The sequence below is a fragment of the Scyliorhinus canicula genome, chromosome 3 (genome assembly GCF_902713615.1).
Source record: "Scyliorhinus canicula chromosome 3, sScyCan1.1, whole genome shotgun sequence".
Classification (NCBI taxonomy): domain Eukaryota; kingdom Metazoa; phylum Chordata; class Chondrichthyes; order Carcharhiniformes; family Scyliorhinidae; genus Scyliorhinus; species Scyliorhinus canicula.
In genome coordinates, this window is record NC_052148.1 from 74,405,618 (window position 1) to 74,422,117 (window position 16,500).

General features: G+C 46.0%; 1 protein-coding gene across 3 annotated transcripts in view; it reads left to right on the forward strand.

Moving 5' to 3' along the window:
- The window catches only part of zgc:114200 (uncharacterized protein LOC559336 homolog), a 104,457-nt gene that overhangs the window by 82,056 nt on the left and 5,901 nt on the right, over positions 1 to 16,500 (forward strand). For 2 of the 3 annotated variants that reach the window (XM_038790746.1, XM_038790744.1), the window contains one exon: positions 8,856 to 8,983. In XM_038790746.1, coding sequence (XP_038646674.1) covers positions 8,856 to 8,983 — 128 coding nt within the window. The remainder of the gene's footprint in view (positions 1 to 8,855; positions 8,984 to 16,500) is intronic. The other variant, XM_038790745.1, reaches the window with a different exon arrangement.

A 16,500-nucleotide genomic window follows, 5' to 3' on the forward strand; every position in this document is an offset into this window, starting at 1 on the left:
AACCGGCAATTAGGAATGGGTAACAAATGCTAGCCTTGTCAGCAATGCCAACATCCCACAAAAGAATAAAAAAATTGTTAACTCCCAAACTAGGGAAAATAGTTTTTCCCCCATCTCTCCTATCTGTTCCTCTTGTATCTTTAAAAACTTAGATCAAATAACCCCATACCATTAGTTTGTTTAATCTCTCACTATAGCTTCAACCTTGGAGCCCAATTTTTATTCTGGTAAACCTACGTCGCACACCATCTAAAGCCAGCATATATTTCCTGTTAGCGGGAGAGAACCTCAAAGAAATCACTCAATGCCCAGATCTCGCATCAAACGGCTTATTTTGCAGTTGGGGAGATGTCTGTTAGATTCCCAGACCATCTCTCCACCGAATAAAGGAAAACATCCATTCTTATATTTTTCAAAACGGCTACACAGCCCATGCCGTATCCAATAACATTGGTTATACATTACATACATTAGTTATATATCCAATTGAATTTGACATTACGTAAAGTGGGTTGGTCCCTTACCAGCTCCTGATTTCATGAAGAAATCATTCATTCTAACTGTTAAAGTTATTTTTCCTGCCTGCACCTGACCTTGAGCTGGTGAGGATACATAATGTTCTTTGTCCTGTGGAGTTATCATCAGTCGCTGGTGAAGTCCTCCCTAGAATCTCCCATGTCTGTTTCCCATTCAATGCCTTGATATCATTCATTCTTGTCTTCCTGACTAGCTCTGCTGTCTGTAATTAAATGCTGTTATTGATACTAGCTTGCAACTCGACCCAGCTAATGATTGTTCAGGAATGTGGCTACTTCAGCTAAAAGCAATTTTGTGTCTTTTGCGAGCTCAGCTAACAGCCATATTGCGTCCTTTCTGATATTAGTAATTCTTACATTATAAAATCACAAGTATTGTTTATAATCTATCTATCCCTATAAATTGCCTCTTATACAGACATTTAAGCCAATGGGTACCCTTTGTCTAAAAACCTTCTTTCTAAATCTGACTTCAACACTTCGTAAGCTGGGGTGCCCAGAACTTCCCTCTGTACTCTAGGTGTGATCTCAGTACTCAAGGTATGGTCCAACGAGGGCCTATCCCTAACCGCCTCCTCTTTACCATGATATCCAATCCCTCTATACCTCCTTTCCCCACCAGGATGGTGTGAGGGCTCTCTGCTTCTTCCTCAGAAAGAGACTAGAACAATCCCCATCCATCACTACTCTCCGTCTGAGGAACATCCTCTCGCTGAACAATTTCTTCTTTTAACATGTCTCATTTACTCCAACCAAAGGCATGGCTACGAGTACCCACGTGGATCCCGGTTTTGCTTGTCTCTCTGAGGTATAGAATCAACAAAATTACAATGCAGGAGGAGGCCATTTGGCCCATCGAGGCTGCACCGGCCCTTCGAAAGAGCACCCACTTAAGCCCACAGCTCCACCCTATCCCCGTACCTAGTAACCCCATCCAACCTTTTTGGACACTAAAGGCAATTTATCATGACCAATCCACCTAACCTGCACATCTTTGGGCTGTGGGCGGAAACCGGAGCATCTGGAGGAAACCCATGCAGACACTGGGAGAACGTGCAGGCTCTGCACAGACAGTGACCCAAGCCGGGAATGAAGCCTGGGACCCTTGAGCTGTGATAACCACTGTGCTTCCGTGCTGCCCTTGTTCCAATCCCACAACTCCTTTATCGGCACATCAATGACTTTTGGTGCTGCTTCATATTCCTGTCTGGACCTGGAAAAGTGTTGCTTCCAGTCGTCCCCCCCCACCCCCTGCTTTCACCTTCCCGTGGTCCATCTCCGACACTTCCTTTCCCTTCCTTGACCTTTCTAACTCCGTCTCTATCTTGATGTCTACTAATATCCACTACAAACCCACCAACTTCCACGGCTACCTCAATTACAGCTCTTCACACCCTACACCCTTTAAGGACTCCAATCCCATTCTCTCAGGTCCTTCACATCCGTCGCATCTGTTCTGATGATGCCACTTTCCAAAACGGCGCTGCTGGCATGTATTCATTCTTCCTTGATTGTGGTTTTGTACCCACTGTGGTCGACCCATCTCCTGCACCTCTGCTCTCACCCCTTCCCCTCTCCCAGAATCTGGATAGGGTTCCACTTGTCCTTGCCTTTCACCGTGCCAACCTCTGCATTCAAAGAATCATCCTCCGCCAGCTCCACTCACTGCAGCATGATGCCACCACCAAGCACATCTTTCCTTCACTCACACTATCAGCATTTCGCAGGGACCGTTCCCTCTGGGATACCCTGGTTCACTCCTCCATCACCCCCAACATCTCACCCACTTCCCACAGCACCTTCCCCTTTACCTACCTCTTGCTCACCATTTTAGGGCCTAAACACTCTTTTCAAACGAGGCAGCACTTCATGTGCACCTCCTTCAATCTGGTCAATTGCATTTGTTGCTCCCAATGCAATCTACTCTACACTGGAGAGACTAAATGCAGACGGGGTGACCTCTTTGCAGAACACCTCTGGTCTGTCTGCAAGCAGGATCTAGACCTTCCTGCCACTTGCCATTTTAACTCATGTCCACATGTCTGTCCTCGGCCTGTTGCAGTGTTCCAGTGAAGCCCAGCACAAACTGGAGGAATAGAACCTCACCTTCTGATTTAGGAACAATACAGCCTTCTGGACTTAACATTGCGTTCAACAACTTCAGACTGTGAACTCTCTCAAAGAACAAAGAAAATTGCAGCACAGGAACAGGCCCTTCGGCCCTCCCAGCCTGCGCCGATCCAGATCCTTTATCTAAACCTGTCTCCTATTTTCCAAGGTCTACTTCCCTCTGTTCCCACCCGTTCATATACCTGTCTAGATGCCTCTTAAATGATACTATTGTGCCTGCCTCTACCACCTCCGCTGGTAAAGCGTTCCAGGCACCCACCACCCTCTGCGTAAAAAAACTTTCCACGCACATCTCCCTTAAACTTTCCCCCTCTCACCTTGAAATTGTGACCCCTTGTAACTCACAACCCCCTCTTGGGAAAAGCTTGTTGCTATCCACCCTGTCCATAATGTTGTAGACCTCAATCAGGTCCCCCCTCAACCTCCGTCTTTCCAACGAAAACAATCCTAATCTACTCAACCTTTCTTCATAGCTAGCACCCTCCATACCAGGCAAATCCTGGTGAACCTTCTCTGCACCCTCTCCAAAGCATCCACATCCTTCTGGTAATGTGGCGACCAGAACTGCATGCAGTATTCCAAATGTGGCCGAACCAAAGTCCTATACAACTGTAAAATGACCTGCCAACTCTTGTACTCAATACCCCGTCCGATGAAGGCAAGCATGCTGTATGCCTTCTTGACCACTCTATCAACCTGCGTTGTCACCTTCAGGGTACAATGGACCTGAACTCCCAGATCTCTCTGTACTTCAATTTTCCCCAGGACTCTTTCATTGACCATATAGTCTGCTCTTGAGTTAGATCTACCAAAATGCATCACCTCGCATTTGCCTGGATTGAACTCCATCTGCCATTTCTCTGCCCAACTCTCCGATCTATCTATATTTTGTTGTATTCTCTGACAGTCCTCCTCGCTATCTGCAACTCCACCAATCTTAGTATCATCTGCAAACTTGCTAATCAGACCACCTATACCTTCCTCCAGGTCATTTATGTAGATCACAAACAGCAGTGGTCCGAGCACGGATCCCTGGGGAACACCACTAGTCATCCTTCTCCATTTTGAGACACTCCCTTCCACCACTACTCTCTGTCTCCTGTTGCCCAGCCAGTTCTTTATCCATCTAGCTAGTACACCCTGAACCCCATACAACTTCACTTTTTCCATCAACCTGCCATGGGAAACCTTATCAAACGCCTTACTAAAGTCCATGTATATGACATCTACAGCCCTTCCCTCATCAATTAACTTTGTCACCTCCACAAAGAATTCTATAGGTTTGTAAGACATGACCTTCCCTGCACAAAACCATGCTGCCTATCACTGATAAGTCTATTTTCTTCCAGATGTGAATAGATCCTATCCCTCAGTATCTTCTCCAACAGTTTGCCTACCACTGACGTCAAGGTCACAGGTCTATAATTCCCTGGATTATCCCCGCTACCCTTCTTAAACAAAGGGACAACATTAGCAATTCTCCAGTCCTCTGGGACCTCACCCGTGCTCAAGGATTCTGCAAAGATGTCTGTTAAGGCCCCAGCTATTTCAACCCTCGCTTCCCTCAGTAACCTGGGATAGATCCCATCCGGTCCTGGGGACTTGTCCACCTTAATGTCTTTTAGAATACCCAAAACTTCCCCCTTCCGTATGACAACTTGACCTAGAGTATTTAAACATCCATCCCTAGCCTCAACATCCGTCTTGTCCCTCTCCTTTGTGAATACTGATGCAAAGTACTCATTAAGAATCACACCCATTATTCTGAGTCCATGCATAAATTCCCTCTTTTGTCTTTGAGTGGACAAATCCTTTCTCTAGTTACCCTCTTGCTCCTTACATACGAATAAAAGGCTTTGGGATTTTCCTTAACCCTGTTAGCCAAAGATATTTCATGACCCCTTTTAGCCCTCTTTATTGCGCGTTTGAGATTTGTCCTACTTTCCCGATATTCCTCCAAAGCTTCATCAGTTTTGAGTTGCCTCGATTCTATGTATGCTTCCTTTTTCATCTTAGCTAGTCTCACAATTTCACCCGTCATCCATGGTTTCCTAATCTTGCCATTTCTATCTCTCATTTTCACAGGAACATGTCTGTCCTGCACTCTAATCAACCTTTCCTTAAAAGACTCCCACATTTCAAATGTGGATTTACCCGTAAACAGCTGCTCCCAATCCACATTCCCTAGCTCCTGCCGAATTTTGTTATACTCTGCCTTTTCCCAATTTAGTACTCTTCCTTTCGGACCACTCTTGTCCTTGTCCATGAGTATTCTAAAACTTATGGAATTGTGATCGCTATTCCCAAAGTAATCACCGACTGAAACATCAACCACCTGGCCGGGATCATTCCCCAATACCAGGTCCAGTATGGCCCCTTCCTGAGTTGGACTATTTACATACTGCTCTAAAAAAACTCTCCTGGATGCTCCTTACAAATTCTGCTCCATGTACGCCTCCAACACTACATGAGTCCCGTTCAATGTTGGGGAAGTTAAAATCTCCCATCACAACCACCCTATTGCTCCTACATTTTTCTATAATCTGTCTGCATATTTGTACCTCTACTTCATGCTTGCTTTTGGGAGGTCTGTAGTAAAGTCCCAACAATGTTACTGCACCCTTCCTCCACCCATATTGCCTCAGTGCTCGAATCCTCCATCGTGCCCTCCTTAATCACGGCTGTGATATCATCTCTGACGAATAATGCAACTCCTCCACCCCTTCTACTTCCCTCTCTATCCCTCCTGAAGCATTTGTACCCTGGGATATTCAGTTGCTAGTCCTGCCCTTCCCTCAACCAAGTCTCAGTAATACCAGTAACATCATATTCCCAGGTACTGATCCAAGCCCTAAGTTCATCTGCCTTACCTGCTACACTTCTCGCATTAAAACAAATGCACCTCAGACCACCTGTCCCTTTGCATTCATCATCTCTTCCCTGTCTACTCTTCCCCTTAGTCACATGGAGTTTATTATCTCGTACCTTACCGGCTTTAGTTGCTGCTTCTTTACTGACCTCTAACTTCCTAATCTGGTTCCCATCCCCCTGCCACATTTGTTTAAAACCTCCCCAACAGTGTTAGCAAAAGCACCCCCTAGGACATTGGTTCCAGTCCTGCCCAGGTGTAGACCATCCGGTTTGTAATGGTCCCACCGCCCCCAGAACCGGTTCCAATATCCCAAAAATCTGAACCCCTCCCTCCTGCACCATCTCTCAAGCTACGTATTCATTCTGACTATTCTTATATTTCTACTCTGACTGTCCCGTGGCACTGGTAGCAATCCTGAGATTACTACCTGTGAGGTCCTACTTTTTAACTTATCTCCTAACTCCCTAAATTCTGATTGTAGGACCTCATCCCTTTTGTTTTTACCTATATCGATGGTGCCTATATGCACCACGACAACTGGCTGTTCACCCTCCCCCTTTAGTATGTCCTGCAGCCGACCGGAGACATCCCTGACCCGAGCACCCGGGAGGCAACATACCATTCGGGAGTCTCATTTTCTACCACAGAAACGCCTGTCTACTCCCCTTACAATTGAATCCCCTATGACTATAGCCCTGCCAGTCTTTTTCCCGCCCTTCTGTGCAGCAGAGCCAGCCACGGTGCCATGAGCCTGGCTACTACTGCCTTCCCCTGGTGAGTCATCTACCCCAAAAGTATCCAGAACGGTATACCTGTTTTGGAGGGAGATGACCGCAAGAGACATCTGCACTGCCTTCCTTCTCTTTCTCTGCCTTTTGGTCACCCATTCCCTGTCTCCATCACCAATTCTAATCTGCGGTGTGACCAACTCACTAAACGTGCTATCCACGACTTCCTCAGCATCGCGGATTCTCCAAAGTGAGTCCATCCGCAGCTCCAGAGCTGTCATGCGGTCTAACAGGAGCTGCAGCTGGACACACTTCCCGTACATGAAGGATTCAGGGGCATCGGCCGCGTCCCTGAACTCCCACATTGCGCACGAGGAGCATAACACGGGTCTGGGATCTCCTGCCATTTCTACCCTTTACCTTAACTGATTACAAATATAGTATCAAATAATTAATAAGTGAAAGGAATAAAGATTTTATTTACCAATCACAATACGCACCAACACACCAAGAGTTAAATTTCTCCCAGCAACTGCTAACTGGAGCACTTTCCTTGTCAGCCAATCAGGTCACTGCTTTGCTGTGATGTCACCCTTCAAGGTACGTTTTTAAAGAGATAAACTTAGCTTCCCAACAATGACGGTTGGTTTTTTTTGGTTAGAGAAGGAGGTAGGAAGGGAAACACTGAGGAAGTGTTTCGGGTTTAACTGTCACTTGACAACAGCCCCTTCACAAACCACCTTCAAATTACGCTGACCGCACTGCACGTATGCAAATCTCCCCGGAACAGCCAATCAGTAGCTCCGCTCTGCTGCCCTCTGCTAGATGCTTAACTTCACTCGAACACCTCGGGTCTCTTCCACAAGTACACCTTCAAATTACGCTGATCGCACTGCACGTATGCAAATCTCCCCGGAACAGCCAGTCACAATACTCACCAACACACGAAGAGTTAAATTTCTCCCAGCAACTGCTAACTGGAGCACTTTCATCCACCTTCACCCCATTTTCATTTCTATCAATTTATTTCCATCAATCTGTTTTTCTCTCTCAATTGTCCCACTCCCCCCACCGCACTTGGGCCACCTGTTCCTAGTTGTCCTTTGACACACTGCTCACCTTTGTTCTGCCATTAACGAATTCTGATCTCTTAATGTGCCACTATCAGCACCCTTCTTAGCTTTGATCACCCCATTTACATTCCCTTTGTCTTTCTGTCCACGGCATCTTTGTCAATCTCCACCTATCGCTGCCCCCTATCCAGCCCCACCGCTCCAAGCCACATCCACAACATTGGAAATCTAACCCTATTTCCAGTTCTCTCCGGCTTTGACAAAGAGTCATTCAGACTCGAAATGTTAGCTCTCTTTTCTCCGCAGATGCTGTCAGACTTGCTGAGATTGTCCAGTATTTCTGTTTTGGTTCAGATTCCAACATCCGCAGTAATTTGCTTATATATTCCGTTCTCTTTTATATTTTCAATTACTGTTGGGTTTGGTATCCTCTCCACAGCGTAGAAAAGGCAAGGCCAACTTTAATGATGGAGTCTAAGAAATCAGAGCAGGAGTGCAGGATGCAATCTCTCAAACCTGCGCCATAATTTAATGATCACTGCAAATCTTTTTATCTCAACACTATTTTTCCATGCAATCCCCATATCCCTTGATTTCCCTTGCAGAGTCCAGAACTAAACATTCACAGCTCCCTGGGGTAACAAATTCTAAAGATTCAGAACCCTCTGAATGAAAGAATTCCACCCCATCTTGGACTCTGGGTAAGGGGCCCATCACGTAAGCTTATGCACCCAGGTAAATGACTTCTCAGCATCTATCCTTTCAAGCGCCCTCAGAGTCCTATTATTTTCACTTGGAGCAAAGAACAAAGAAGGCCCTTCAGCCCTCCAAGTCTGTGCCATGATGCTCTTACTCGGTCCGTATCCCCCTATTTCCTCCCTATTCATGTACCCATCCAGATACTTCTTAAATGTTGCTAATGTGCCTGCTTCCAGCACATCCTATGGCAGCATGATCCAGGCACTCTCCCCTCTGCGTGATAAACATATCCGCACATCTCCCTTAAACGTTCCCCCTTTCATCTGTCATTCCTCCATCACCGAGAGAATATCGACCAAATGTGCTCAGCCTCTCATTGTAGCTAAAGGACCAAGTATCCCCATCAGCATTATGGATCATGTGGGATCTTCCTGATCTGTTTTTTTAACTACCCATGTTCTTGCTAAATGACACCAATCCGGAATGCACCATGCATTCCTTGTTCTATGTAAAATACTGTGTTGCGCAGCTATGCAAAAGATTATTTCAAGTTGTTGTATTTCGAAAAATATGGCTGTACACAAGAATAAAATTTAACAGCTCGCTATTATAGTCCATTCTGGTTCTGTGTAGTGTGTCATTGAGGACATTCTCTTTGAAGTATTTCAGGATGTTCGGGATCTGTTTGAGGTACCATTGCATGTATAAATTTTTCTTGGCGATGCAAAATCGTTATTTTATATTTCAATTTCAGCCCAACAAATAGACATACCGTATAGCACATATCAGACAGTGTTTATTCTTTCTAATTCTCCAGACATTTCTGAATCCAGTGTATGAAGGCAGCCTTATTCCAGCATACGTGATTATGGTCCTTATGGCAGCTTGGGCTTACTTTACAGCAGGTGGATCATTGCAAAATCTTCAGCACTTCTTCATGTGTAAGTCCATCTTATTCAGATTTTGGGTTAAAAATGATAATCGTAAAGGAATTCTCATACTAGTTTTAAATATTTATGAGATTCACTACCTTTATATTGTAGCAACAGTTTGAAATATTTTACAGAAAAAATGTTTACATTTTTTTCATGGACACTAAAATAGAGAATAATGGAGAGGTTGCAATTAGAGATTTGCTGAAAGATTTCGCTCAGTTATGCAATTGGGCGTATGGTAAAATGTTTTTGCTGACATAAAGTAGTGCATGTTAGTTGAAAATCTGAAGTGTAAATATACAAAGGAAGGAACAGTATTACAGGATTAGCTTGTGGGGAGGACACGGGATGTTTGTCACTTTCAGTGTATAAACACAAAATGTGGGCGGAGGTCCCGCCTGCTGCCAATCCGTGCTCATTTGAGCGTGAAATTCCAATGGGGGCGTCGGCATTAGCGGGGTGCATTCGTCGAGCCCCTGCCATCCGAAAATATCAGGCCGTGGTGTACCTAATTTCAAAAAGATTTTAGATGATGTCCCAGACTAAAGGCTATTAGTAAAATTTGGAACTGTAAGGGCTGTTGGTAAACCCCAGGAGTAACTAAACAATGGACCATAGGGCACGAAAAAAAGATTTGCATTTATGCAGTTCCTTTAATGTAGGAGAATGTATCAAAACCCTTCATAGGAGCATGATCAAATTTGACAAAGACCTACATGAGGTGAAATTGGGGCTAGTGACCAAAGGCTTGGTCAAAGAGGTAGGTTTTAAAGCAGGAGAGGGAATAGAGAGTTGGGAATGTTTGGCGGGAATTCCAGAATTTAGGGCCCAAGCATGGGTCAAAGAACATGGACTCATTAGAAGGCTTGTATAGCAGCTTGTGGGCAGCATGGTAGTACAGTGGGTGGGCAGCACGGTAACACAGTGGTTAGCAGAGTTGCTTCACAGCCCAAGTGTCCCAGGTTCGATTCCCGGCTTGGGTCACTGTCTGACCCAGTGACAGTGGGAGTCTGCACGTTCTCCCCGTGTCTGCGTGGGTTCAGGGCTGGCTCAAGGTACCGGCAACTCGGGCAGTCGCCCGGGGCGCCATGTGCTAGGGGGCACCATCAACGAGTGCGTGACCGGCGTCAGAGACCTGCCGACAGAGAGACCGGCCCGCCGATCGGTGAGTCCCGATCATATAACCAGGTCACTCCGGTCCCCCTCCGACCCGACCCGACCCGCCCCCGACCCGATCCCCCTGACCCCCCCCCCCCCCCCCCCCCCCCCCCCCCCCCCCCCCCCCCGAAGGGCGGCAAAGTTCAGCTTGCCCGGGGCGCCAGCAACCCTCGGGCCGGCGCTGCGTGGGTTTCCTCCGGGTGCTCCGGTTTCCTCCGAAAATGTGCTGGTTAGGTGGATAGGCCATGCTAAATTGCCCTCAGTGTCCATAAAGATTAAGTGGGGTTACTGGGTTACGGGGATAGGGTGGCAGCATGGGCTTGAGTCAGGTTCTCTTTCTAAGGGCTGGTGCAGACTCGATGGCCGAATGGCCTCCTTCAGCACTGTAAATTCCGGGAATGGATGGGGTATGGGAGTAAATAATGTCTCGATGGTTGGTGTTGATGCCCCTTCTGCATTTCTCTAATGTAAATTATTTAAATGCAAATGATTTAAAATGATCAACGGGATCAATACAATGTGGCATATTTGCAGATGATTTAAAACTAGATATGTTGGAATTTAACGTGAGGAAATGTGAGTGTAAAAAAGTCACAAGTACTTCACTGTCAGATAGATTGGTTACAGCACAGAAGGAGATCACTTGTCCCTGTGCCGTAAGAACAATGCAGCAAATTCCATTCCCCCGCCTTTCACCTGTAATCCTGCAAATTCTTTCTCCTCTTGTGCATACCCAATTCCTTCTTGAAAACCATGATTGAATCTGCTTCCTTACCATCTCGAGCAGTGCATTCCCGACCCTGATCACTCGTGAAAAACTTTTTTTCTCATGTTACCTTTGGTTCCTTTGTCGATCATCTTTAATTTGTGTCCACTGATTCTTAATCCATGTGCCAAAGGGAATTGTTTCTCTCTATCTAGACTCTGTCTAGACTTCTCATAATTTTGAACACCACTTTCAAATCTCCTTTCAACCGTTTAATCATAGCTTCACCAGTCTATCCACGTTAAGTCTTACAACACCAGGTTAAAAGTCCAACTTTTTTTTTTTCAAATCACCTGTTGGACTTTAACCTGGTGTTGTAAGACTTCTTACTGTGCTCACCCCAGTCCAATGCCGGCATCTCCACATCATGTTAAGTAAGATTACGGACTTGTAACATGACCATGCTGGAATGAAAATATCTCCAGCAACTCACTGGATAAATATGGTTCAATTCTGAATCTTTGTTGAATTTGCTAATATCAGCCGGAGGATTGCAGTTAGCTTCAGGGAAAAGACTTGAGATAAAGGAATTAAATTTTAGCTTGAACAAAAAATTCAAACGAAAGTGAATAGCATTTCAATGCAAACAAAAATAGACAAAGTGCATGTATTGCAGCACTGTGTGAGAAAACAATTATGTCACAGGAAGGTACGGTTTGGCTATAAACTGGGCAGGAATGAAAAAAGAATGTATTGATTTATTTATTTAATTTTTTTTAAAATTTAGGGCACCCAATTCATTTTTTCTAATTAAGGGCCAATTTAGCGTGGCCAATCCACCTAACCTGCATATCTTTGGGTTGTGGGGGTGAAACTCACGCAAACACGGAGAATGTGCAAACTGCATGCGGACAGTGACCCAGAGCCGGGGTCAAACCTGGGACCTCTGCTCCGTGAAGCAGCAATGCTAACCACTGCGCCACGCTGCCCTTAAATGCATTGATTTATAGTATTTTGAGCAGAGAGTATCTGCAAGAAATAAGGGAGAATAGCAATATTACTGAAGATGAGAATATGTTTAATAGTGTTAATTTACAAAGAAAAATGGAAGTTAAAAAGTGGATGGTGGGGTTGCAGTATGGACAAAGTGCAGACACCCTAATTATACGATGGTACTGAAAGAGTAAATTTGTAGACCATGAATTGGGCACTCCAAATTTAAAAAGAAAGAAAAAAAATGTACAATGTCTAACATTCAAGTAAGGCCTATTTTTGTGATTGAAACGGATGTGATTAAAAATGAGAAAATATGGCAAAGTATGCAGAGATGCAGGGCTGGATTCTCCTGAAATTAGGGAGACACTGTACAGGGGTGAAAATGCCACTTGGGACCTGATTCTAGGATGCCTGACCCCATTTCTGAGATTTCCTATTTTCAGCAGTGCCTTTCAAAAGTATGGCTTGATTTGGATCATGAGCCCTCACCATGCACTCATGACCTGACCAGCTCCATTGTGGGAAAAGGCGTGTCCTAGTCCTCCGCTTTTTTCATGCATTCAGGCCAGCTTCTCAGTCAGTTCACGGCTCCTCCGAGGTATTGTGAACCATAGTTTGCATGAAGGATCCTTTTGAAAGGTAAGTTCAAAAGGTCCTCTTCGTGACCCCATGCCATGTTGTGGCATTTCCACGTCCATTCACCCACCATACACCTGTGTAGAACCAATGAACCCTATAGTGACGACAAAATGTGTTGGAAAAACTTTAAATAACAAGCAATTTATTGATAACTGCCTTGAAAAACTCATTTTTTACGGGCCAATAAAAGTGTGAATTTTCCAAACTCTCTCAAGTATCAATAGCAGACACTGCAAGCACTTGAACCATCTTTATCTTGTGTAAATCAACATTGTGAAATTGACAGAACAGACCAAAAATAGTGCTGTCAATCAAGCAATATTTTTCCTGTGGCTCAGCTGTTTTAGTACTCTAATGAATTGCTGGGCTCTCGGCCAAGCTTCATAAGCCAGCAGAACGTTGATAGAACAATGAACAAAGAAAGGCACAGCACAGGAACAAGCCCTTTGGTCCTCCAAACCTGCGCCAAACATGCTGCCCGTCTAACCTAAAATGTTTTATACTTCTCGGGTCCGTATCTATCTAGTCCCATGCTCTTCATGTATTTTTCACAACGCTCCTTAAAAGTCAATATCGTACCTGCTTCCACACCTCCTCTGGCAGTGAGTTCCAGGCACCCATTACCACTGTTTTAAAAAAAAAAACTCCCTCGCACATCTCTAAACTTTGCGCCTCGCACCTTCAACCTATGTCCCCTCGTAATTAACTCTTCCACCCTGGAAAAAGCTTATCCAATCTCCCCTCCTAGCGAATGCCCTTCACACCAGGGCATTGTGCACGGTAGCATTGTGGATAGCACAATCGCTTCACAGCTCCAGGGTCCCAGGTTCGATTCCGGCTTGGGTCACTGTCTGTGCGGAGTCTGCACATCCTCCCCGTGTGTGCGTGGGTTTCCTCCGGGTGCTCCGGTTTCCTCCCACAGTCCAAAGATGTGCAAGTTAGGTGGATTGGACATGATAAATTGCCCTTAGTGTCCAAAATTGCCCTTAGTGTTGGGTGGGGTTACTGGGTTATGGGGATAGGGTGGAGGTGTTAACCTTGGGTAGGGTGCTCTTTCCAGGAGCCGGTGCAGACTCGATGGGCCGAATGGCCCCCTTCTGCTCTGTAAATTCTATGATTCTATGAATATCCTGCTAAACCTCTTCTGTACCCTCTCCAAATACTCTGCATCCTTGTTTTTTTTAGAAAACATTTTATTGAAGCATTTATAATTTGAACATTTAAACATTCCAAACAGCAGAGCGGTCCAACACATGCAACAGCATCACAATAACATACTACTCCCTCCATCCCCGCACCTGACTGCCCACATATCCATATATTAGGGTCCCTATCCTTATTCTACAATGCCATGCCAGCCCCCCGCTTCTGCTGACGGTCAATTTTCCTCAAAGAAGTCGATAAATGGCTGCCACTCTCAAGCGCACCCCTGAATTGAACCTATTAAGGCAAACTTAATCTTCTCCAGCCTGAGAAACTCTGCCATGTCGCTGATCCACACCCCTGACTTTGGAGGCTCCGATCCTTCCATCCCAGGAAAATCCGTCTCCGGGCCACCAGGGAGGCAAAGGCCAAACATCGGCCTCTCTCCCTTCCTGGGCCCCCGGATCCTCCCGACACCCCAAACATTGCCATCTCTGGACTCGGAGACACCCTCCCTTCCAGGACCTCTGACATGATGTCCGCAAATCCCTGCCAGAATCCCTTCAGCTTCGGACACTGACACGCCCAAAACGTGTATGTGATTCGCTGGGCTTCCCCCACACCTGTCCTCCTCCACCTCAAAAACCTACTCATCCGGGCCATAGTCATATGAGCCGTATGGACCACCTAGAACTGGATCAGGCTAAATCTGGCATACTCCGAGGATGAATTGACTCTCCTCAAGGCCTTTTCCCATAGTCCAACTTCTAACCCCCCTCCCAACTCTTCCTCCCACTTCCTCTTCACCTCCCCGATGGGTTCCCTGCCCACTCCATCAATTCCTTGTATATTTCCGAGACCCTCCCCTCCCCAACCCCTGTTTTTGACATCATCTTATCCTGCAGTCTAAATTATGTTTTTTCTCAGTCAAATACATCAATTTATCCCTTTCCAGGTATGACTAAAGCTTAACCCTGTTTTTCTCCACTGCACCTACAGAATTGAACCTATTAAGGCAAACTTAATCTTCTCCAGCCTGAGAAATTCTGCCATGTCGCTGATCCACACCCCTGACTTTGGAGGCTCCGATCCTTCCATCCCAGGAAAATCCTTCTCCGGGCCACCAGAGGGAGACGAGGGAAGCTTGGAACCTGCCTCCGGACAAAGTCCCATACCTATAGGTGCCGGAATCCGTTCCCACCCGGCAACTCAAACTCCTCCTCTAATCTCTCCAGGCTCGGAAAACCCTCTTCAATGAAGAGATCACCAAATCTCTCAATCCCTGCCCACTGCCAACTCGTGGAGCCCCTGTCCATCCCTTCCGGAACAAAACGGTGGTTGTCACAGAACGGCGACCACACTGATGCCCCCTCCAGTCTCATGTGCTGCCTCCATTGCCCCCACTACCACTGGGCTTGTGGAGAACTGAGCTAGCAAGAACGGCAGAGGTGCCGTTAACAAAACCTCCAAACTCCTACCCTTACAGGATGCCACCTCCACGTGTTCCCACACCAACCCCTCCCCAACTACCCACTTTCTAACCATCGATATATTGACCACCCAGTAATAATTAATAAAATTCGGAAGGACCAAGCCTCCCATCCCGTTCCAAAAGGACCTTCCTCCCCTCGGGGCCTTACCAGCCCATACAAAACCTGATTCATCTTCCTGAAAAATGTTTTGGGGATAAAAATTGGGAGACTTTGAAACACAAAATAGCAATCTCGGGAGGACGGTCATCTTCAGAGTCTGTACCCTCCCCGCCAGTGACAGCAGGAGCATGTCCCACCTGCGGAAGTCGCCTTTCATTTGCTGCACTGCCCGTCTCAAATTTAACTTACGGAGCTGACCCCAGTCCCTTGCCACCTTCATCCTCTGGTACCTAAAACTCCTTCCATTCACTTTAAAAGGTAACTCCCTCAGTCTCCTCTCCTGCCCCCATGCCTGGATTGCGAACACCTCACTCTTACCCATGTTTAATTGTAGCCTGGGAACCTACCAAATTCCTCCAATATCTCTATGATCCCAGCCACCCTTTCCCCCCCCCAAAAAACAAGTCTGTTATGTAAAGGAGCAAGTCATCCGCGTAGAGTGAAACCCTGTGCTCCACCTCCCCTCTCACTATCCCCTGCCAGATGTTCGTTGACGTAAGCACCATTGCCGAGGGCTCTTTAGCCAGGGCAAACACTAGTGGCGACCGGAATTGAACATTACATTCCAAGTGTGGCCTAACTAAGGTTCTGTACAGCTGCAGCATGACTTGCCAGTTTTTATACTCCATGCCCTGACTGATGAAGGCAAGCATGCTGTATGCTTTTTTGACTACCATGTCCACCTACGGTACCACTTTCTGTGACCTGTGGACCCATATCCCTCTGCCTGTGAATACTCTGCCATTTACTGTATATTTGCCACCTGTATTAGACCTTCCAAAATGCATTACTTCACATTTGTCTGAATTTATCTCCATTTGCCATCTCTCCACCCAAGTCTCTAACCGATCTATATCCTGCTATATTCTCTGACAGTCTCATTGCTATCCACAATTCCACTGACCTTTGTGTCGTCCGCAAACTTACTAATCAGATCAGTTACATTTTTCTCCAAATCATTTTTATTGACTACAAACACCAACAGTCCCAGCACTGATCCCTGTGGAACTCCACTAGTCAAAGGCCTTAATTCAGAAAAGCACCCTTCCACTGCTGCCCTCTATCTTCAATGACCGAACCAGTTCCATATCCATCTTGCCAGCTCACCTCTGATCCCATGTGACTTCACTTTCTGTACCAGTCTGCCATGAGGGACCTTGTCAAAGGCATTATTGATGTCCATGTAGACAACATCTCTGCCCTACCTTCATCAATCATCATCTTCACTTATCA